Here is a 21,527-nt window from a genome sequence, read left to right as displayed (position 1 = left end):
CTCCCACCCTGTTTGTGAGATTCATTGTTTGCATGTGGCACTGTCATTGCTGTGTACTTTTCTATCACATGAATATGTCACAACTTATTTTTCCATTCTGACTTTAATAGACATTGGAGTGTTTTGTAGGTTTGGTTGTTTTGAATTGGGCCACTATTAGCATTCTTGTATGTGTCTTTTGGGGCATATGCACACTCATTTATCTTGGGAATAATGACGTCAGCCCAGAGGATAGGCATATGCTTAGTTTTAGTAGATGCTTCATTTTCCAGTGTGGCTGTGCTAATTCCCATGCTTACAGAGCAATATGTGAAGAGTTGTTATGTTCCATATCCTCAACAGCATGTAGCGTTGTTTGTTTTTTTTCAAAGCTCACTTTTTTTCCGATTTTGTTTTGGTGGTAAGGTATACATAACAAAATTTACCATCTTAACTTTAAGTGTACAGTCCAGTGGTATGAAATACATTCAGAGCGGTGTGTAACCATCACCACCATTCCTTTCTTTTCATGTTATAAAACTGAAGCTGCTTACCATTAAACACTAACTCCCCACTCCCCACCCCAGCCCCTGGTGACCACCATTCTGCTTTCTGTCTCCATGCTTTGACTAAGTACCTCCTGTAAGTGGAATCATACAGGTTTGTCTTTGTGTGATGGATTTACTTGAGTGTAACGTCCTCAAGGTTTATCAGTGTTGAAGTGTAAGCTCATTTCTTTTTAACCTACTCATTTACTTTCCAGGGTAGATAAGAAATATCACAGTATATTTTTCATTTTCAGGTATCTATCAAAATAGAGTAATCTCAATCCCTCAGTTCAATTATTCTGTCAATGTGACTTGAGGGAGAAGTTCTCCCAAGTGAGAAAGCTCTGGGTTTCTGTAGTGTTCACAGCCTAGAAATAAAATGTGTTGCCCTGTGCCACGAAGGACACAGTCACTACTTCTCACACTTGGAGAGATGCAGGAACGGCCTCTACTGGGAGACCCCCTTGCAGCCTTGGTCAGCAGCCTCTCTCAGCGCTTCCCCTTTCTGTCGTTGGAAGGATGCAGTCGTGCCTCAGCAAACCCGAGGCTGCCATGCGTGTTGTCCTTGCAGGGGAAGTGCTGGCAGAGAGGGCTGAGAAGGTGCTGCGAAGACTATAACCATTTCCATAAAAAACGAGTGAAGATCCAAATTACAGTTTAAGACCATTTGCTCTGAGTCATAACTGAGATTCCTTTTTAGCAAAACAATACAGAATGGCACAAAGCAGAAAGTGAGGTTGTTCTACTCATAAAATTAAAATATTTCTTGATGTTGTAGATCCTTTGTGTAAGCATCTCAGGACCTTAGAGGGGTTGATGGGTAGAGGATTGTGGAATCTAGATCTTTAAAGCAGGGGAAGGAAAGGGAGGGGAAAGAACTGGAGGGAGTTATTTTCCCCTTTCATCCCTTACTAGTTGCCGCTGGAAGTGGATTTAACTAAAGCAAAGCGACAAGATTTTGAACCATCTGTGGAACGAGCGAGATACAGCAGCTGCCAACAGAATGTGACTTTGGGACCCCCAAAAGCACCAGAGGTGACCTCCCCTTGCAGACCAAGCCACTCGGATGACCCCCACATGGTGATGCAGGGGGACAAGGACAACGGCTCCCGGTATGGGGCCCCGTTGCCTCCCTCTCTGCTTCTTCCCACATGCTCTGCGTACCTCCGTTTCTACCTGTGCGGCCAGCGGCTTGGTGTGCATGCGCCCTCAAAAACCGCATGTCGTTTTCCTGTTAACTGGAAGCTCACGCCCACCTTGTTGCTGTTCTGCCGCAGAAGTCTAGCCTCCGCGGTGCAGAGCTGCTCTACCTACCAGCGGAAACTCCGGCAGAAACAGCTGCAGCAGCGGTTTCGAGAGCAAATGGAGCTACGGCAGCAAGTTCACCCGCCTGCGCCCTCAGCTGAGAAGGGTCAGGGCGTGAGGAGGGCGGAGCAGAGGCCCTGGGCAGGGCCACTATGGTGGGGAAGGCAGCCGGGCGGGGCCCCTGACCCCTGGCCAGAACAGCACACAGGAGGGGCCCAAGGCACTAGGATAGTGAAATCCTGCTGTGCACTTCCTTGTTTATAGACACTCATCTTTTGGGGAGAAGGAAATGGGCATTGACATAGTCGAGAACTAGGAATCTCAGGGTATATGACTGGCTTCGTTTACTTTGGCGCGCTCTGTATGAGAAAGCCTTTCTGAGCTGTGTTTGAATAAGGCAAGATTGGAGCTGAAGATGTGGGGAGCTTTTGGCAATTACCCATGAATTTTAGTTTGAGTCCAGGTTCAGCAGCTGTAGTAGAGATTTTTTTTGTCTCTCCCAGAGAGTAAAAACAAAGAAAGGGCTTACTGTAGGCTGACAGGGTATTTGCCCAGCTTCTCCCTAAGAATTACGGAGATCATCATAGAGGACTTGCTTCATGTTTAGCTAGCTAATATTCATTCGCTCAGTATAGACAGGCTGAAACAGGAAAAACAATCCCAGCTTTCCTGGGTATGTTCTTGAGAATACTCTAGATCTGTAGCTTCCCACCCATCACAGAAGCTCCTGGAGAGAAGGGTGGAGGAGTGCGCCCCCCCCCCCCCACTCGCCCACAGTATCCCTATGCCTAGGCAGACAATTTATATTGGTTTTACATACTGAATTTCTGCTCAAGATTTTGTTTGAACAAGGGTTATAGCTTCAAAAAGTAAAAACTGGACCAGATGGCTTCTAATAACCCTTCTGTTTTTGCTGCTAAAAGAGGAATAAACTTTTCTGTTTTTTTTCCCAATTTGGTAAGGAGAAAAAAATATATAGTGTTTTTAACTTCATACAGATGGGAAGGTAGGACAGACTCAGGCATGTTCAGTTCTGGCTGTGCTGAGAACCAGTGTGACATCGGGCAGCTCTCCGGCAGGTTAGTTACGTGGCTCTGTGCCCTTGTTCCCTCTGTAAACCACAGCGGCTCTGTCGGCGCCTGTGAAGCACGGCATTCCCGTAGCTGCTGTTCCAGAACCGCTCCCGGTGGAAGACTTCCTTGCAGGTCAGCAGAAGCTAAAGGATGACTTGTGTATGAATCAGTAAATACTTACGAAATGCCTCTAAGTTACTGTGCCATGTTTTTTGGCAGTCACAAATACAGGCAAACCTGCGCGATGTCGTGGGCTTGGTCTAGACTATTGCAATGTGAATATCACAAGTGAGTCAAATGAACTTTCTTTGGTTCCTAGTGCATATAAAAGCTATTTACACTGTACTGCAGTCTGCAAGTGCCAAATAGCATTATGTCTTAAATAAAGTACATACCTTAATTAAAAAAATACAGTATTGCTAAAAAATGCCATCATAGATGAGCATTCAGTGAGTGGGATCACTGACCACGTAACAGTAACAAACACGGTAATGAAAACGTTTGAAACACCGCTAGGACTACCCATGTGGCAGACACGAAGTGAGCAGATCTGTTGGGAAAATGGAACTGCTGGACCTGCTTGATGCAGGGTGGACACAAACCTTCAATGAGTAGAAAAACTCAGTATCTGCAGAACACAATACAGCTGAGCACAACAAATAAGGGTGCCTGTGTCTTTGAGAAGAGGGACAAAGTCTGCATTTGCATCTTTTATTGTCCCATGGAGTTTTAGGAGAAAAGAGGACCCAAAATGGGTTGATGGCATTCTGAATGATAAATATACAATCAGCTCTCCTGTTGCTCTAATCAAGAGAAGCTTCAGTGTACTTTTAAAAGTTAGGGGAAACAAATTCCCAAAACTGTCAAAAGTCCATTTGTGACATGGAATTTCTTAGGAACAGATTTCCCAGCACACCCAGTGTGTTGAACACTCAGTGAGGCTTCTTTTTCTGTGATCTGTTCTTCCAGCCAATCTTGAAATGTGGAGTATGGCTCAGGATGCAGGGAACGTTGTTGCCAAGCCCTTGTCTAAACCAGAGCCACACCAGACCTCTGCCACACCAGTCCTGGAGAACCAGATGGTCGCCCAGAACAGGAACCCACAGAGCCTTTGCCACCGGAATCCACAAGCAAAACCTGGACCCTGGCACCTCCAAACTGATGACGTTAACCAGGACCTAACAGGTAGCAAAATGTTTAGAAACAAAAATTGGAGAACTTGAGTTAAATTTTAAAGGAAGAAAGCTATTGCATTTTAGGAAGTCGGATAGAATCATGCTAGAGGAATAGCAGTGTGAGAAAATAGAAAATAATTGGTTTAAGAGTCAGAACTTTTCATTTAGGGTCCTGTCCAGAGGTATAACTCCTTTTTAGCCCTTGATGGTGATGGGAAGCTTAAGCATTGAAGAGCTTTTTTCCTATTAAAAGCAGGTCCATCATGACTGTTGTTAGCAGGGATCTGTCCTTCTCATGACAGTTCATCTTGGGCTTTCAGTCTAAATCAGGATGGCTAACACAAATTACCACCTGCCTCCCAAATACTCATCTTAAAATCAAGGCAGCTGTATTTAAATGGTTTTTTTTCTTCCACAGGCAACTGTGATTCCTATAGGAAGAACCAGGACATGAAGAAAAGGAAAGCAAACCATGTTAATTGAGGATCAGGTCACACATGGGACTATCACAAAGGAATGTTCAGAAATGACTTTTTAGTCATGAAATTGTTTCTAGGGAATAAGCCTTATGTCCAAGGATTTACCTTGCTTCAGTCTCAACTTCAACAGAAGAGCTGACAATTGGAGCCTGCTGCACAGGAAGCTGAGCAGCTGGAAAGCAAGCACTTTTAAAAAGCTGGTCACACACTGCAGTGGGGAGGCTCTGGGGAACTTAGGTGCCTTCTCTTGGCTCTTGAGGGTCTTCACTATTTATTCTTAGGCTATTATAGTAATAGATATTTTAGGGATCACCAGTGGCTACTTGCCCTCAAGCAGTAGAAGCTGTACTACTGCTGAACAACAACAACTTGAACAACTGCCTCCATTGCATCACTGCGTGCTGCATGTTAGGGCTCCACATGAGCCCAGCCATGTGAGCTCCGGGCAGCTAGCCAAGAACAAATGCTGTGGTGGTTCACTGCTTTGCGTGAGTCCAGGTTGCAGTTGTCTTCTATGATAATCTTGTTCAGATTTACAATGTCACTGTCTTGCATTTTTTCTTGATCAAGGAAGTAATGATCTAAGATCAAGGAAAGGGCATTTTAAGAAAGCAAAATAAATCCTCAAGCAGTGTTTCTATTTCCTCACTTGAGATGTGAAATATTACCCACCTCAACATAAATTGTTTTCTCATAGTGTTTAGCTTTCTCATAGCTGCTTTCCCCCCCCAAATGAGTTTCCATGTTAGTTTTTAAGGGATGTTTTGGACCGCATTTTTATCTAATCTTGAAGCAGTAGCTTTTGTCAATTTTGGGGTCACAGACCCGTTTGTGGGAAGTCATGAGCCTGAGGCAAGGAGTCCCGAAGCCTAGGAAGGCGGTGAGCAGCAGCTTAGCCCTGACTTCCCTTGTACGCCGCCTCTTGTTGCACAGACTCAACTATGTATTCATCTTTTGATTTTGATAACCGTACCATTTTCCTCAGAGAAACTATTATCTTCCTTCTCTGCAGCATAATCTTAGTTCAGGTCAGAAGTGCCACTGAAAAATTTTGTGGCGTTAAGAATCCAGTTATAAATTATGCACAACTCAAAACCAAGCTAAGATCATGAAAAAGGAATTTGCTGGAAATAAAACCCACAGCTCAACAAAAGCAAGTTTGGTTTATTGAATGGTTTCATTAAATAAGTCTACAAAGGTTACAAACTGAAGCACAAGCGCCATCTCACAAGAAGCACAACACCCAGAGTTAGTGCAAAATGTACAAGTAACGGCTGCTGAGAAACCCCCAGGGTTTGGATTCAGTTTGTTTTTTTAAAAGTACATTGTTAAATAATGTAAGGAAAACATTTAATTCAGAAAGTTTTTTTAATGTGGAAAAAGGTAACGTGTACTATTAACAAAAATAATTTAAACAGTTCAGTAGCACTAGTTCATTTCTCTAGGCTTCAGTTATTTCATCCACAGGAGGGAAAAATAATGAATAGTAAATAAAATCAGTTCTTATTTTTTGTGTGTGAGGGGAAAGATCCCAAAATTATTAAACCAAAATAACCAAACAGTAATGTGCTGCATTTGGTTCCCTCATTCCTCTGGTAGAAGTATATTGTTTGATCTGTCCAAGTGGCCTGTTTCTCATTCACTTGGCACCTTCTTTGTTCTATCCTTACTCTGACCATCTACCCAAGAATTATAAGCAGAGAATAAATAAGTAAACAATTCTGAACAGGGCTCAGAACCCCTGCTCTTTTCATTTCCACCTTCTAAAACCTTTGGCTCCTGTTGCACCTCGAGGGCCTTGGCTAACTCCGTGAAGAGAACGGGACCCCTGGAGGAACGGCAGGACACCACCCGGGATCCTGCTTGCGGGGGTTCCCAGGCTGCGCCCCTGGAGTGGGTGAGAGGTTGGAAATACGTCAATTCCCCAACTCGAGTCAAGAGAAGCAGCATCCAGAATTAGAGTCCTGGCTTTGTTCCTTATCTTCAGTAAGAACAGGGATCCCACAGGTGGCCAAGTTAGTACTCGAAGCTCTCAAAGTAGAACTGTGCCGGACAACTAGGTGCATGAATAAGTAATACTGGCTGGTTGCAATTTTCACTTAAGGGGAATATTTGCTTTATGAAAAATGAGATTAGTTCCAATTCTAGACACAAAGGTGGCACAATAGATTATAATCCCACAACCAATGGACATCCTAAGGAGGAACAGGAGTAAAGCGTTCTCTCCCACAAACCATTCCTTCAGATGTGGGTTCACTTCCCACAAAATGGGTACCCCAAGCTGAGGAATGCACATACATCTGCAATAAGAGGAAAGTAAGCCAGTTTTTCTTAGAGCAACTTTTCCACCTGTACCATCACGTCCCCCAACTTAACAGGCCCCACCCCCTTCCTTTGCATTCAGCCATTTCTTCTAGGTCTCATCTGTTCAAACCCAGCTCAAGTGAGGCTTGCTGCATCCATTGGCCAGGCTTCCTGTATCTTCAAGACAAGTCTGTTCTCTTCTTCTTTACAGTCTTTTTCTTTTCACTTTATCAAACACCACCCTTTGTCTTCAAACTGCCCAATTCTGTGACAACACCCTCCTCACTGTTCCTGAACAGAGCTTATCTGCTTTCAACCACTGATGTCAACTTAACTTCCTACCCTGCCTCTCTTACACCTGCTCTAGACAAAATTTAATGACTTAAGAAAAAATACTCTTTCAATTTCCTTTTGGTGTGAGTCCCTGCTGGAGTCACATGGACCTGAGAGTTCCTTCCACATGCCTTTTACTGATCTGGGGGGTCTGATGAGAATTTGATGCTAATGGCAGAAGCAATAGAAGTCCAAGGCACTAAGATATCCAGCAAGCAATACTGGGAGACAGAAGTATTCAAGTACAGTATTGTATACAATTTTACATTCACATTTATTTATCTAATACAATGGAAATACAAAGGAAAAAGTTAAAGTGTCTCAATAAGTAAAGGATAGAGCTTGCTTTTTTCCAACCTTTTAAACCTTTCATATTTTACTCTTAAAACTACTGTTGTCCAACAACATTTATATATCACAGTGTTTCCACATCAAAACTGATGGCAAAGTTACATGTCCGCAGGGAACTTGTTTTTTTTTTTTCCTAATTGCTAATGCTGCAGTCAGAGCTGCTAATGTTTGCTTAAAGCACTAATGACCTATCATAAGAAAGAGTTGAAACCTCAGCCCCCTGGTGTTTTTCACTGAGTTCTAAAGAGCAAAAAAAAGAAAAAGAAAAAAAAAAAGTGGTGGGGAGAGGGTAGAAGAGGTGCCCATTATTTTTTTGTCTTGAGGCTTAGGTTTGTGAGGGAATAAGGGATTTGGGGTGGGTACCTTTTAAAATTAAGAGCTCCATCCACTTGAAAACACGGATGGGGTATAGTTCTCCGCTGAGCTCTCCCACGGTTCCTTCCTAGCCCTCATCGTTGCCAGATAAATAGGAAACCATATTTTGAAGCTGCCCCATCATGAGAAAGCTGCTCTTTTCTTCTTCTCCCCACCAATAAATGGGATGGGAGGAGGGTGACTCTTCACTCTGAGGGCTCTCTAAGCAACATTAAACACATTCATTTCTGGCAGGAAATAACCAGTTATATGCAGCACTAGAAGTTAGTATGTAGGCTACTTCCCCCCCACCCTCCTCCCCCGCCCCTCAGCATTCCACCTCCTGCCCCTGAATCTACTTGGTTAATGTCTCTAGGTCTAAGTGGTTCGCAGGTTGGAACCTGGGGGGTTGCTGATGGATTTCTGCAAACTGCTCATGTTGAAATTCTGTAAGGAGGCAGTTCCCACTGGTTGGAACTGGCTAAGCGGCTGTGGTGCTGGACCACCTGTCCCACTCCATTGAGTCCCAAACGGGGGAGCTGGGAAACCATACTGCTGGGGGGGGCACATAGACTTGGTGAAGTGACCTAGAGAGGTAGCTGATGCTGCAGAGATGGGGGCAGAGCTGCCCAGGTTTGAGGTCATGGAGACGCACAGCTGACCGGGTGCAGAGAACTTCCTTGCCATCCCAGGGCCCTGAAAACAAAACAACTACATGTAAAGTTTTGTGTGGGTAGAACACACATGGGTGTGAAATGGGTGGTACTAAAATACAGTTCTAGAACTGGGACTGTTCTTAGAAGGTACAGTGAAACAAAAGCCAAAACAAAATCTTCCATTATTGGCTCTACGCTCATCAAATCAGGTAAGAACTCCTGGTTGGGAGTGGCAGTGTCTGTTCATGCTACTTTGTGTCTGTGTGTCCAGTCCAGGGTGTTGAAGAAAAAGGGAAGAAGAACTGAGCTGACCAGCAGGGAACTAGGGACTCAGGGGGGAAGAAGTAAAAGGGTACTTGGATGATTTTTGTCTTGTTTTTCGAAAAGTGTTTAAATTCATGAGCTACTAAGTATAAAGTTCACTAGCCTAGGTCATTTACATCATCTCTTGATTCAGATGTGTGCTAGGTGGTGCTATAACAAATGGGAAAAATGGCAAAAAGGGAACATTTACCTCATAATTCATGTGTCCTTTGCTTCCTCTCCTGCCTGAAAGATTCATGGCATCTCGGGCCCAGTTGTCTACCAGTTTGTGCAGGTCATCTGTGAATGTGCCCTTTCTGCTGGACGTCATGGCAGGAGGCTGGGCTTGGGCTGCCTGGCTGTTTACTGTTCCTGCCACGGTGTTTGTGCTGCTGGTCCCTAGAGTTAGAAGGAGCACGAAAATGTAACCATGACAAAGAGCATGGGCTGTAACTTCAGGAAGAGAGAAAACTTTACAGGATGATGAATGGCAAGCCACTGAATGGGGAGGGGATGAATGGGGAAGCCATGCAAGACAGGAAAGTCCCAAGGTCTGTTTAGCCAAGTATTTGGCATCACAGGGTAATGAAAACAGATTCTCTTCAGGAGCTGCAGAGGAGGCTCAACAACGTAGTATACTGGCAGGTGCAAAGGGAGGGGGGCCCCCTCTGCCCCTCACAGACCCCCCTGGAGCCCTGCTAGTACTCCAGTCCCAGGGCACACTGCTGAGGGCGCTGTGGTATGGCCAATGAGGTGAGTTGCTCTAGAATATTGTGGAATGTAGGGCAAAAGAAGAGGATTCTTGAGCATTGAGTTGAGCTAAAGGAGTGCAAAGATAGGTGCTTGGCCCAGGGAAAGATGGGGTTCCCAAAGCAGGAGGCACTGCCATAGTCATTAGCCCTTCTTCAACAGAAAGAGGTGTTATAAGAAAGAGCATGTTCTTTTCAAAAAACTTTTCACCTGGACCCATAAGCATGAATCTGTAAACATAAACTTTGGGAGAGGTGGAACTAAGGCTTCAACCTCTCTCAATTTCCTGAGTAAAGACCAAGACTACTCATGAGGAAGGTTCTCTATGTTGTGCCTGAACCTTCAACTCCAGGAAGACACGATTTTCCTGAAGATGACTTCAGGTCCAGTGGGGTCAAGGATTCTCACTCTTTCCCCCCTCTTCCCAAAGAGCAAGCACTCTCATGTGGAAGCATCAGGAACATTCCAGCTGAGGCGGGTGTAAAGAAGGGGGAGCGGGAAGCTTTGAGGTCATCATGAAGGAATTCTATTTCTATGGCTTGATGAGAGGGAAGGAAGGAGTCTGTGTCCTGCCTGGTTTCGGCTCGGCCGGAGGGCACACTGAGGATTATTCGAGCGGCAAGTTGTGGGGAAGAGGGAAAGAAGAGTCATGGTCTTGTTTTTTTCCCTCGCCCCCCACTTTCTTACCAGATCTCACATTGGCTGCAGAATAAATAAAAGCTACCAAAGTAGGTTGTGAGCCACTAGGCCTTAAGATATCCAAGTAATGCTCGGGTCTAAACAAGTGCACACAAATCCCACTGCTTGCAAGGTCAAAGCAGCCCCAGAGCACAGCAGCATGCCTTAAGCAGCTCTGCCATTTAAAAACCCCATGTGATCCACTGCTGGTATCAAGTGTGCAGCTGCTCCCAAGGAACGGCACCCACAAGCATGTCTGCAGTAACAGCTAACTCTTGAGGTGCAGCTGCAGAGTGAGGAAAGCCACATGCTTCTCATCACTAAGGCAAACCCAGAACTCTGCGGTGTGGGCAGAAGCTTTCTCAGTGCCCGCGGGAGCCACGAGGGGTCGCTACCCACACACAGTGTAAAGGTGAGTGAGACCCCTGAGGCACAAAAAGGCCAGGGGGCCCAGGACAGAAGCACAGGAAACAGCCTTCCTAGGAGAGTAAGAGTGAGGCGGCGGTGGAAGGGGGAGCACAGGCAATGAGGGTGGCAGCCGAGATGACAATGAAATCCAGAAAGCAAACACGTCACATGCACGAGGACTGTCACCCTGTCTGATGAGTAAGACAATCACAGCGAGCAGAGCGGCCACAAGCCAAACGCCAGGCCCAGCGCAGGTGGAGCTGCTCGCTCATGCTCGTGAGGAGCTCATGCGGGGAGTCCCACCCCGCTAGTCTCACGTAGTTCGCCTTTGGTGCTGTGAGGTCCCCTTTTACCCAACTTTCATTTTTCATTTTAATCTTTATTACACACTATTAGATTCTGAAAATGGGGTTTATACCACGGGGGGACACAACTATACTGTTAACTTTCTTTTTCTGGCTTCTGAAAACAGGCTTTCTCATTAAAAAGCAAACAAACTCAGCCTCCTCCGACCAGTAATTAATTCCTGGGAAAAGTTGACTTGAGCACAGAAGCTAGGATAATGGGTTGCATTTAGTCTATTTTAGTAGGAAAGTGTTTAAGAACACTTGTCATCCAAGTATTTCTGAGAACGCTGCTTACCTTCCAGAGAGCATACTGACTGGCCTCTATACCTTCCCCAGTTCTGAAGAGCTCTGAGAAGTAGTGTAGGCTTTACTACCAAAAGCCCACTTACTGATTTTCTGCTGCTATAACACACTTCCCCACGCCACCAGATCCTAGGAACAATAACCTGCTATGAGCCACAATTTACTGCCCAGGATCCCAAGTATAGTTTTCTGGTTGACCCTCTAGGTGGCCTACTGGGCTGTTGAACTGTCTGCACTTTAATGAGAAATCACCAGTCTAAGAAGCCAAACTCTACAAAGTAGTGTTTCTGTCCTCACCGTGCTGGCAGACACCTCACTATGACGTGAGGGCGTGAACTTTTGTCTGCTTGGTGACTGCTGATTTTCCAGTGCCGGCACACAGCTGCTGACTTAAGGACTCTCCAAAGGAGATCCCTGACCTCTCTACACTACCTGGGCATCATCAACCCCCAAATGCCACAGAGCTGGGCTCACAGGGGGTCATCACCGAGAGAACTATGAGGTGATTTCCAATCCAGGACAGCCAGTGGTCAGCAATCAAACATATTAACTAATAAAGTAGAAAAAGGAACAGTCTGGACGGATGGAAGCTGGGAATCAGGGAGTTTGTGAGGCTTCAGGGTTCAAATAACTCATGGAAAACAGGCTTTGCAATCAAGGGCCAAAATTAACAGAAAGAAAAGATAATTACTACAGAGCTGGTTGCAAGGACAGACTTTTTTCACCATCTTCCCTGAAGCACAAAGAGAGAGCAATGTGTTAAAGATTCAGAAACATCAGTGTAAGTATTTAGAATCTCCAAACAGCACATCAGTCCCAGCAAGAGAAAGCAGGAGGGGAGACAGATGGTAGGACCTGGGAGCCCTTGCCACAGCTCCAATTCTATAGGCTGTATCTTCCTGGCTGTTTTATCTGATGGACTGTGGTACCTGGCTGACACAAGTTGAGTTTCCACATCCAATCTCTGTATCTGAGAGTATCCTGTGCCCTGTGTTTAGTTTCTGGGATGAAATCTCTCAGGTTTCACTGCTTGAATTTCAAATACCCAAGCAGTCTTTCCACTGACCCTGTCCCACTTTCTGTTTCTCCTGCTGGGTTGTTAAAAAGCAATCAATTAAATACATTAACAATTCTACCATAGTAGGTTGGTAGTACCATTGTTACAGTTTCAAGTTAATTTAAATTGGCCAATATATTTCACATCCTAGCCATATATACTAACCCCTTTCCCTCTGGAAAAATCCTTAAACCTATGTGGAAAACAAGCAACTTTTGAACATAAATAAAGCATTAAAGCCAAGCCGTGCTTCTAAACCATTATCTATTTTGAGAGCACAGAATAATGTATCTGAAACTAGTTAAGACCCTACACATATAAGCACCTGTTTTCTTTGCATATTTGGTTTATATCTGCCTTTCTAGATTTGTTCACCAAGGCTTACATGATGTACAGTATATGCCTTCAACAGATGTAGGGTGTTGACCCAAAAGGAAGTAATAAAACTTAGTATTTCTAACCACTTTCATTTGAACGACAGTTTAATATTACCTGCCTTTAAGAATGTGATGGGGATTTGTTGATTTAACTAATTGGAAGTGGCACCTGTCACATTATGTATACTTCACAAAAAGGCCTTGGCTCTCCTTCCCTCAGACATTTCAGGCTGTGTAACAGAGACCTGACATGTCAGTCTACTTCATAACATCTGTCTCCTACTATTAATGTCTTTTCATCTTTCTAGCTGGACATACAAATTAAATGATTTTCTAAGTGTCAAGGTGCCAATATGCTTGGTCCAGCCCACTCTAAACAGAAGTCATTGATCTGAGTGCTTAAAAAATCACACGTGCCTGGAAAACTACCAAACTGGGTAATGCCTGCCACCTCCACCTTTTTAAAACAGCCCTGGACTAGCAGTGATAGATGAGGCACAAGGACCTCTGAACCACATTTGAAACAATGATGGCCTTAGCACATGCATTTAAAAAGTACTTCAATAACCACATCAGAAGTTTGAGACCTTAAGAGAGAAGATTTTTATTCAAACTCTAACCAAAGCTTTCTACTCGGGACTTACTTTTTTAAACTTTTCATTTCAATATACATTTACTGACTACCTACTGTGTGGCAGGTAGGCACTGGCTAGTCAGAGGGAAATGATGTGTGTTTCCCAGGTGCTGTTTCTGTGCACATGATCTTGTTTGATTTGTACAATGGCCCTAGGAGAGAGGCATCATCTTCACTTCACGTGTGGGGAAGATGGGCTGGAGAGGTTGGGTGGCTTGCTAACGTGTCTTGTTTTAAGAAAGCTGGGAAATCCCAGTAATCATGTCAAAAAGACCATTTTCACTTGAGGTACTGGGCTTCAGTCTTTAATAAAATTAATACTTTATCAGAATAACTGCAGTGAAACCCCTTTTGAACTACTGATTTTATGAGGGAGGTAGTGGTGGTGAAAGGATATAATGAAGAGATTCTAACATCTTTTCAAATGATAGATGGTTAGGCTTTATTGAGAATTAAAAAAGATTACAACCTACTCTGGAAAAGAAGAGAGAAATAGGGTGTAACTTTTACTTACTGCTAGGATTAAGTGCCTCATGGTCAAGATGTTTTGTTACTTCTACTGCCAGAGCAAGGGATAGTCCTGAAAGGACTGTGGCGTTCAACTTCTGCTAGTCTAAATATGACCCAGCAGTTTATACTGTCTTGACATTTTATCTACCCTCTGTCCCAGATCAATGAAGAAGCAATTCTACCAGGAAGTTATTCTGAAGTGTATAGACACCTATTATTTCTACATCATCACAATTAACAGAGACCCAAACTTCTGAGGGTAATAGTAGTTCAGCGAAGCCACTGAGTAGATGATAAGAGACAAATGAAAATGGACTGCATGAAACAACAGATCCAAGCAGCAGAAAAACAAGGACAAGGAAGGAGTAAAGGTGTTACACACAAAGAGCCAAGCAGGGCGTACTCAGAAATCGGGTCCTCCTGCCACCAGGTTTGAATGTCACCTGCTCAGATGCACAGTTAAACTTCGCACAGCCTGTGAGAGGGGGAAACAGGGAAGAACAGAGAGAGAAGAGACAGAACACAACTACAAGATGTTAGAAACTCGAGGCTGGAGTGGTGAAATGCACTAAGATGGCACATAGAAGAACAAGCTTCTAGGGCAGGTCAGATATACAGGATGGGAAATACTAGGCCTCAAGTTCCTCCATCTGCAAAACGCTGAAGCTCTTCCAGGGGGAATAATACTAGCAAGTCTGTGCGCTTACCACGCACAGGCATTCATCTTGGGAAGAGACAGTCTAATCTTCAATTTCTTTGACACTGTGCCAAAAGCACCAGAGCTACTCATTTAGACTTCCTCTCATTTTTTCCCACCCACCTCCTTTCAATTGCTGTTCTAATGTTACTAGAAGTTCTTTCTTGTACAGGAATGTTTTGAATGATCATTAGTAAACAAAACTGCATTTGGACAGTAGATTTTGGATAAAAAACTGAAGTGTGGGGCTATTTACCTTAGCAAGCTATTCCCATACTTATAAACTAAAAAGTCCACACCGGCTAAGTAAATGCAGTGAGCTTTCGGAAACTGCTGCAACACCTTAGAATTTGGTCCAGGAAATCTCAGTCTAGTATTAAAGCCTTAGTTCCAAATTCCAAACAAGTCATCAACCTGGTTATATGCTTATATAGGCACAGGTATAACTTTTTGCACTAATCCCTTGAAAAAAGCTATTCCACCTGATGGGAGTAATGACCCTGCCTAATCTAATCATCACCCACCTTCCCCTTTCTACCCAAAACATCCGTAAGTGCACAATATACAGGCTGTTCTCTGGCTGGCTGATCTTCCGAGCTACCTTAGCAAGAAGATAACCATCAGGCTTTTGTTACAGACAAGGCAAAATCTCCATCTTAATATTTTTGGAAGATGATGATTGCTTTGATTTCTTACCTTGACCTGGAGCAGAAAGGCTTGGTATTGACATGGCACCATCACTGGTAAAGGCTGAATAGAGGTTGTCACTGGAGGGAGATGGCTTAAGGGGCTGTAACAACTGACTCTGCCCAGTCTCTGGGATGCTGCCAGGAGGGTGAAGGGTCTGCTGGGGGTGCAAGACTGAAGCTGAACTCTGACCAGACAGATTACCTGCCAAAAGAAAGTGGTATGTGGCAACATGTACAGTTTCCCCAATGTACTTAACAGGCACTGTTCTTATTCCTCTGGTTTGTCCCACTGGGTTATTATTAATGGGCTGAAAGGTATAATCCTCACTAACAGGAGGGGAAGTAAGGAATGAATGAGAATCAACAGGCAATAGGGCTATAGGAAACTACCCTAAAGGAGTTTCAGGTTTAGATAACCTAGAGGGTTCTAAAGTCTGAGCTGCATAAGAAAACTAGAACATGTAGTAGATACAAGGAATTTCATTTGACAAGTTTATGAGTGCTTTTTACTCTGTTTTAAAACAATGAGTTGGATCACAATACAAGTTGGCTTGGTATGCATTCTCTGTGTCTTGTAAACATGTATCAGATCAAATACAAAAGAGGTGTCAAAAGGATGTAGATGACTACAGAGTAATGTGCATTTAAAATTACTGTTTGTAGGTGGCTCTCATTGCTAGCCAAGTGTCTTAAAACTGGCCAACGGCTCCGTTCCCTAGTAACTAGTGAAACAGAAGTCGACTCAAAAAAGTAAGTCAAAATTGGGATCAACACTCTGAATGAGCTGATATCCTTTTTAATCACATCTCTACTAATGAATTGGTTTTAACGTGCTAGAGAAAAGGTTTGCATTTCTGAAAGCTTCCAGATAACAGAAAGCTGCCAAGAAGTCTGCAACTGATCTCCACTATATTTCTATTAGACCTGAAGAGCAAATATGAAGTACAGACTTAGATTTTCTATTTCTTTGGTTACAACAACTAGCAAGTTTTTTATTCTAATACAGATAAATGAAATAAAACTTTAATCAAGGAAATTACTCCTTAAGATATACCCAAATATCTGTATGAAATTTATATTCATCCCAGTTTCAATTTTGACCAATTCATTCATTAAAAGAAGAACCTTCTTCACTGGATATGGCTGGTAATTGTAGGTCTGCTTTTGTTATGTATCTGTATTCCTGTTCTGTTAATGTGTGTATGCAATTTAATTAGTAGTTTGTTAAAACCTATACATGCTTATGTTACTCTACAAGAAGTTATGTCAAAGAAATAATCAATCTGCCCATGTTTTCTTCCATCTGCTACTTCTATAGCTTTTCTTCTTCCTTCCTAATTACAGCCCTTTAATAGAATTCATGCCTCATATCGAAAATTACCGAGTATCATAATTCTTACAAGTGGTAAAGATACCTAGAAGCCACAGGGCATAAATCTGCAAAGAAGTAAAAAGCTAACCTTTTCAAAGAATATTGCTTCTCTCTCACTTACCAACTTTACATTTCCCTGTATGGCCCCGGAACACGGCTGGTTAGCCAGAGACGGGTAAGATTCCTCAAGGGAGGAACAACCTAAGACAGGCACAGTCGCAGGGGGGCCATCAGGTGAGAAATTGGGGATCAACAGAGGTGAGGTTTAGAACCTCACCACCCATTTTGAGAGAAATCTTCTGCATCCGTGGATGTTTTGTTGCCCTTGTCTAGCTTGGATTAATACTTAGTCTATAGGCACAGACCTGATCATCTACATTTGCCCTCTTACAGCACTAAATTATGTTTTCTACCATTATCCTGCATCTACCTACCACTTCAACATTTTATTACAAAAAAAAATAAGGGAGAAATGTGGGATTCACATATAAATCGAGTATAAAAATCAAATGAATAATCATATCTGACTTGTTTATAGTTCATGATGCGTGATCAAAACCAAAAGTTTCTTTGATATGACTGCCCTTGCACTGTTTACCATGTAAGAACTTGTTCACCATGTAAGAACTTGTTCATTATGCTTCAGAAGATTGGAGACTGTTGAGAATTAGGCTTGGGGTTGATTAATGATTGTGCATTGAGTCCCCTATACAGAATTTTATTGTTGTTAACAACCATTTGATCAATAAATATGAGAGATGCCCTCAAAAAAAAGGAAGAACCTACATGAACTTTACTAAAGATAAAACAATATATTTTCTTCCAACTGCCCAAAAGATTAGTGAAATGTGAGTTATATGAATTACCAGGCAGAGCTAAATGTTTATCCTTAAGAACTATAAAAATGAAGACTACCAGTAGAGAGCAATATGGATTACAATGGGATAAGCCATTGTACTCACTGAGTCTATTCCCACAGACTCAAAGAGAGGTACTACAAATATGGGGAGTAGTCAAGGAAGCGAGATTAGGAAAGCCAACCCCTTTGAAATTTAACAAAAATTAAGTTTTCAATAGGTTATACAGTTGGAGACAAACAAAAACGGAGACAGCCATGATGACCTGGTCCAGGGCATTTTACCTGAAAGCTGAGGGCTTTTATTCCCCAAGGAACTGCTGCGGCTGGATTTGCTGCCTTTGCTTTTAGTGGGCCGCCTTCTCCTCCCTGAAAGAGGGGCGGCTGGGGGGATAATGACAGCAGGGGGCACCTTGCCCAGCTTGGTGTACAAAGATTCAATTTCGTGCTTCTGGCGACTCTGCAGGTCTTGAATCTCTTTAAGATGTCTATGAAGGATAACCAAACATAATTAAAAAATATTGTAACTACTTTTGCTTAAACAAGAATTAACAATAATATTCTTTAACCTCCATTCAGGTAGTTACTTACTCATGAATCTTTTTCACAAATGTACTTAATGTAACTTATACTACCCTGAGATTTTAGTTTGTCATCTCATCTTGCTGGCCACCATTATCCAAGCCAAATTCCAACAAGCTCCTAGCTAACAACAAATGGCTAATGATGTGTTAAGAGAAAAAGATTTCCTGACTTTTGAGGCTACATGTAGAGTACTGAATTTGCTCCTCTGATCTAATTTGTAGAGTATGACTGACAAAACCTGCCAACATTATCTACATCCCAGTGCCATGACTGGATTCATTAGGTAGATTAGTAAACAGCTAAGATTAGGTTAACAATGGTAAAAAGTGCTATTACTAAAAACAATAATATGGTAACAATAATACAAAGGTGCTGAAGAAATTCTATAACTAGAAATGTCATGGGTCCTTATGAATACCAGAAACCTAATGAGAATTTAACTAGTTTTTCCGTATCATCCTCTCTTTAAAAGAAATGAGATGTAAACATTGCACTGAAAAGAATACTAATTTAGGCACCAGGAGCTGGGTCTCAATACAATTCTGCCACCTTCTTTCACAGAAGAAAACATACTTACTTTTCCCGTAGTCGTCGCAGCTCTAGCTTTAGATCTTCATCTTCAATATCTGACTCGTTGTCACTACTCATGTAAGAGGAGTTGAATGAATTACTAAGGCTTTGACTTAGGTTCTGGATAGGAAGGCTCTTTGAGCTCAGCTGATGGGGGGAGTGTGGGCTACCTGAACCTTCATCCACATCCCTACTTAAGAAGGCAGCCTCCAGGTCAGAAGATGGCCCGTTCAGAGGTGAAGGCTCTGACAGTTCAGGCTTTTCTTTCTTTGGTATTACAGGAGAAATAGCTTGTTCCAAGTCCACAAAAGGAGGACATGCCACGGGCCCCTCTGTCTTCGCCTCGTTGATCTTGTCCTCAGTTCTTGACACGGAGAAACGACCTACTTTGTTTGCTGTAGTTGTCACCTGAAAACGTCCGACCTTGGTGGGACACCCAGCTTCTAAGCCAGGAGTCTGGTGGGCACTCTCAGGCCTAGCTGGAGAGACGCTGTGGAGGGCCATCCCACTGGGTTCTGACTTTACCAGGGTACTCTCTGGGCTACTGCTTGACAGCACTGGGGACTCTGAAGTGCTGGACTCAAAATGAACAGACTTTATATCTTCTGACTTACTTTTACCCTCTTTTTGGACATCATCCATTGCAACTGAAACCTGATGGAAAGAGACCACAAATCTCCAGTATTCAATTTTTAGAAAAAATGGATCATTAAAGAGAGAGAGAGAGAAAACTACCTTATTTCCCACTCAGTGAGTAGGCTGATTATCTGTTTACACAGTCCCTCCCTCTTTGACTGAAAATAAATTGAATACCATTATAGAGAACAATAATGTATGTCTGTTGGATTGTATAGATTAAATGTAGATTCTGAGTGACTCGCTACACTTAATAAATAAGTGATTTATTTTCACGTCTCAAGTTATGCACTAAGACTTATGTCTTAGAGAAAATATAATAAATAACAACAGGTCATAGAATCTTGGAAGGCTGCTTGTAAATAAGAAAAACTACAAAGACAAATCCAATAAATGTTAAGTGCCAGCTAAGCTTCAAAAATTAACACAACTAAATGGTACTAAAAGGAGTATCCAGATCCTGGCCCTGGTCTGTCCATGTGTTATAAATACAATCTTGGCCCAGCTACAAACCCTTAGAACCTCTACAAATGAGAAAAATATCACACAGTATCTCCATCCCAAGAATAATGAGAAATAATCATGAGAATAATCAGAAAATTGCTGTGAAAGAGTAAAAACAATGATTTTTTCAAAGCTTGCTTGGCACAATATAGTAAGAGCCAGAATATATTCACTTGTTGGACAAGCTGGGAAAACAAAATGATCTATCACCTGATACTGACTCAGTATTTTCACTTCAGAAATTAATGGTAAGTAAAGTATACTAAATATGGAAAATGTTTTTATATACAAAGATGTTTATTATGTTGTAAAAATTAGAAACAACCTAATGACAACAGGATAATGGTTAGGTAAACCAATTACTAGATGGGAAAAAGGCTGTAATAAAGAATTCAGAGGAAAGGCAGGGTCAATTTTAGATACACCCAAGTACACATAATAGGGATGGAAGAAAATACACCCCAAAAAGTAATCTTGGGGTGTGTGGTGATGGGAGGATGCGCAGAAAGTAGGACTACCTACTGCATCTCTACTGTTTTAAAGTCTTTATTTTCTTCATAGCATGTGTTATTTTAAAAAGAAAAATGATAAAGATCTATAAAGTGCTATATAAAAGAAATATATCATCAAATTGGCAATTATGTCCCAAAAGGTAGGTACCAATTATATTATGTATGCCCCTCCAAAGAGGGAGTCAAATCAAGGATAAATGAAGGTCTTACCTGAAACCGCCCCATCTTAAAAACACCAGTCCCTGAACTAGTTAATATGCCAGGACCTTCTGTGACTTGAGAAACTGAAACAAACACAGAGAGGAAGAAAATAACTTAGCATATGCTCTTTTTGTTAACTCTTTTTCCCTCTGGCCAGAAATACAGCAAAGTGAAACTACTTATCGGATGAGTAAAGTTAGAAGCAAGGAAAAATTTGCTTACCTTCCTTTCCCCTTAGGCTTTGTGCAAAAAGGGGAAACAAATTTTTTGCTCTCTTACTAGCTAGCTTCAGTATGAAAGACTGTACTGTTTTTGAAAACTTGTCAAAGGCTCAAGATTTATCATCAACCCTCTACCTTTCTTTGTATACATGTACAGATGACATGGCATCACTTGAAGGAATAAAAGTTATACACAAGCAAAACAGTTTCACAGCTTAACTAAAACATTAAGAAATACTATAAAAACTAAGGTTAACAGGCAATAAAAACTTAATTTTATTCTTTAACTCAAAATATAAATATTTTATGGGGACGATGAGGTTACATCTAAGATATTAAAGACCCGTTTTTAAATGAAAACCAACTCTGGCAAACAGGTTTAAGCAACAGGTAGGCAAAATCTCCAAACAGGACAGTAGAGGCATTGGCATCATTGTTGAACAGTTTTGAGCAACTTTAAAGCCACCTAGGTCCTCTCTAGTGACAATCACTTCATTTTCTTTCTAGAGATTACATAGATGTATACCAGCACTCAATGATTTATCTTAGTTGTCATTCCATATGTCCCATTCTTTTTAATGGTTGCATAGTGTTGTACAGTATGTATGCATTATATGTATTTAAAAATGTATGTATTTTTACCAAGCTTCTACTGATGGATATTTAAGTTATTCAGAATTTCAGTATTGTAAAAGTGCTGTAATGACTATTTTCTTAGAGCTCTGTGGAATAAATACCTAAGAATGAAGTGATGAATCTT

The 21,527-nt window shown here is 42.2% G+C and overlaps 2 protein-coding genes across 35 annotated transcripts in view; one reads left to right on the top strand and one right to left on the bottom strand.

The window, feature by feature from the left end:
• RAD52 (RAD52 homolog, DNA repair protein) overlaps positions 1-6,124 on the top strand; it is a 44,987-nt gene extending 38,863 nt beyond the window's left edge. For 15 of the 17 annotated variants that reach the window (XM_037014961.2, XM_017652045.3, XM_017652076.3 and 12 more), the window contains 4 exons: positions 1,443-1,938; positions 2,957-3,037; positions 3,875-4,090; positions 4,499-6,124. In XM_037014961.2, coding sequence (XP_036870856.2) covers positions 1,443-1,938; positions 2,957-3,037; positions 3,875-4,090; positions 4,499-4,563 — 858 coding nt within the window. In that variant the 3' untranslated portion in view covers positions 4,564-6,124. The remainder of the gene's footprint in view (positions 1-1,442; positions 1,939-2,956; positions 3,038-3,874; positions 4,091-4,498) is intronic. The other 2 variants (XM_073223930.1, XM_017652093.3) reach the window with 1 other exon arrangement.
• Positions 5,704-21,527, bottom strand: part of WNK1 (WNK lysine deficient protein kinase 1) — a 179,231-nt gene continuing 163,407 nt past the window's right edge. For 8 of the 18 annotated variants that reach the window (XM_073223909.1, XM_073223913.1, XM_073223910.1 and 5 more), the window contains 8 exons: positions 20,556-20,629; positions 18,701-19,347; positions 17,824-18,026; positions 15,318-15,512; positions 14,307-14,399; positions 12,038-12,079; positions 9,072-9,259; positions 5,704-8,597 (listed from right to left, as the gene is read on the bottom strand). In XM_073223909.1, the coding sequence (XP_073080010.1) occupies positions 8,280-8,597; positions 9,072-9,259; positions 12,038-12,079; positions 14,307-14,399; positions 15,318-15,512; positions 17,824-18,026; positions 18,701-19,347; positions 20,556-20,629 (1,760 nt within the window). In that variant the 3' untranslated portion in view covers positions 5,704-8,279. Of the gene's footprint in view, positions 8,598-9,071; positions 9,260-9,299; positions 10,211-12,037; positions 12,080-14,306; positions 14,400-15,317; positions 15,513-17,823; positions 18,027-18,700; positions 19,348-20,555; positions 20,630-21,527 lie in introns of those variants that run through there. The other 10 variants (XM_073223926.1, XM_073223915.1, XM_073223922.1 and 7 more) reach the window with 7 other exon arrangements.

The sequence above is a fragment of the Manis javanica genome, chromosome 15, assembly GCF_040802235.1.
Source record: "Manis javanica isolate MJ-LG chromosome 15, MJ_LKY, whole genome shotgun sequence".
NCBI classification, from domain to species: domain Eukaryota; kingdom Metazoa; phylum Chordata; class Mammalia; order Pholidota; family Manidae; genus Manis; species Manis javanica.
This window is presented reverse-complemented; position numbering and strand designations above follow the sequence as displayed.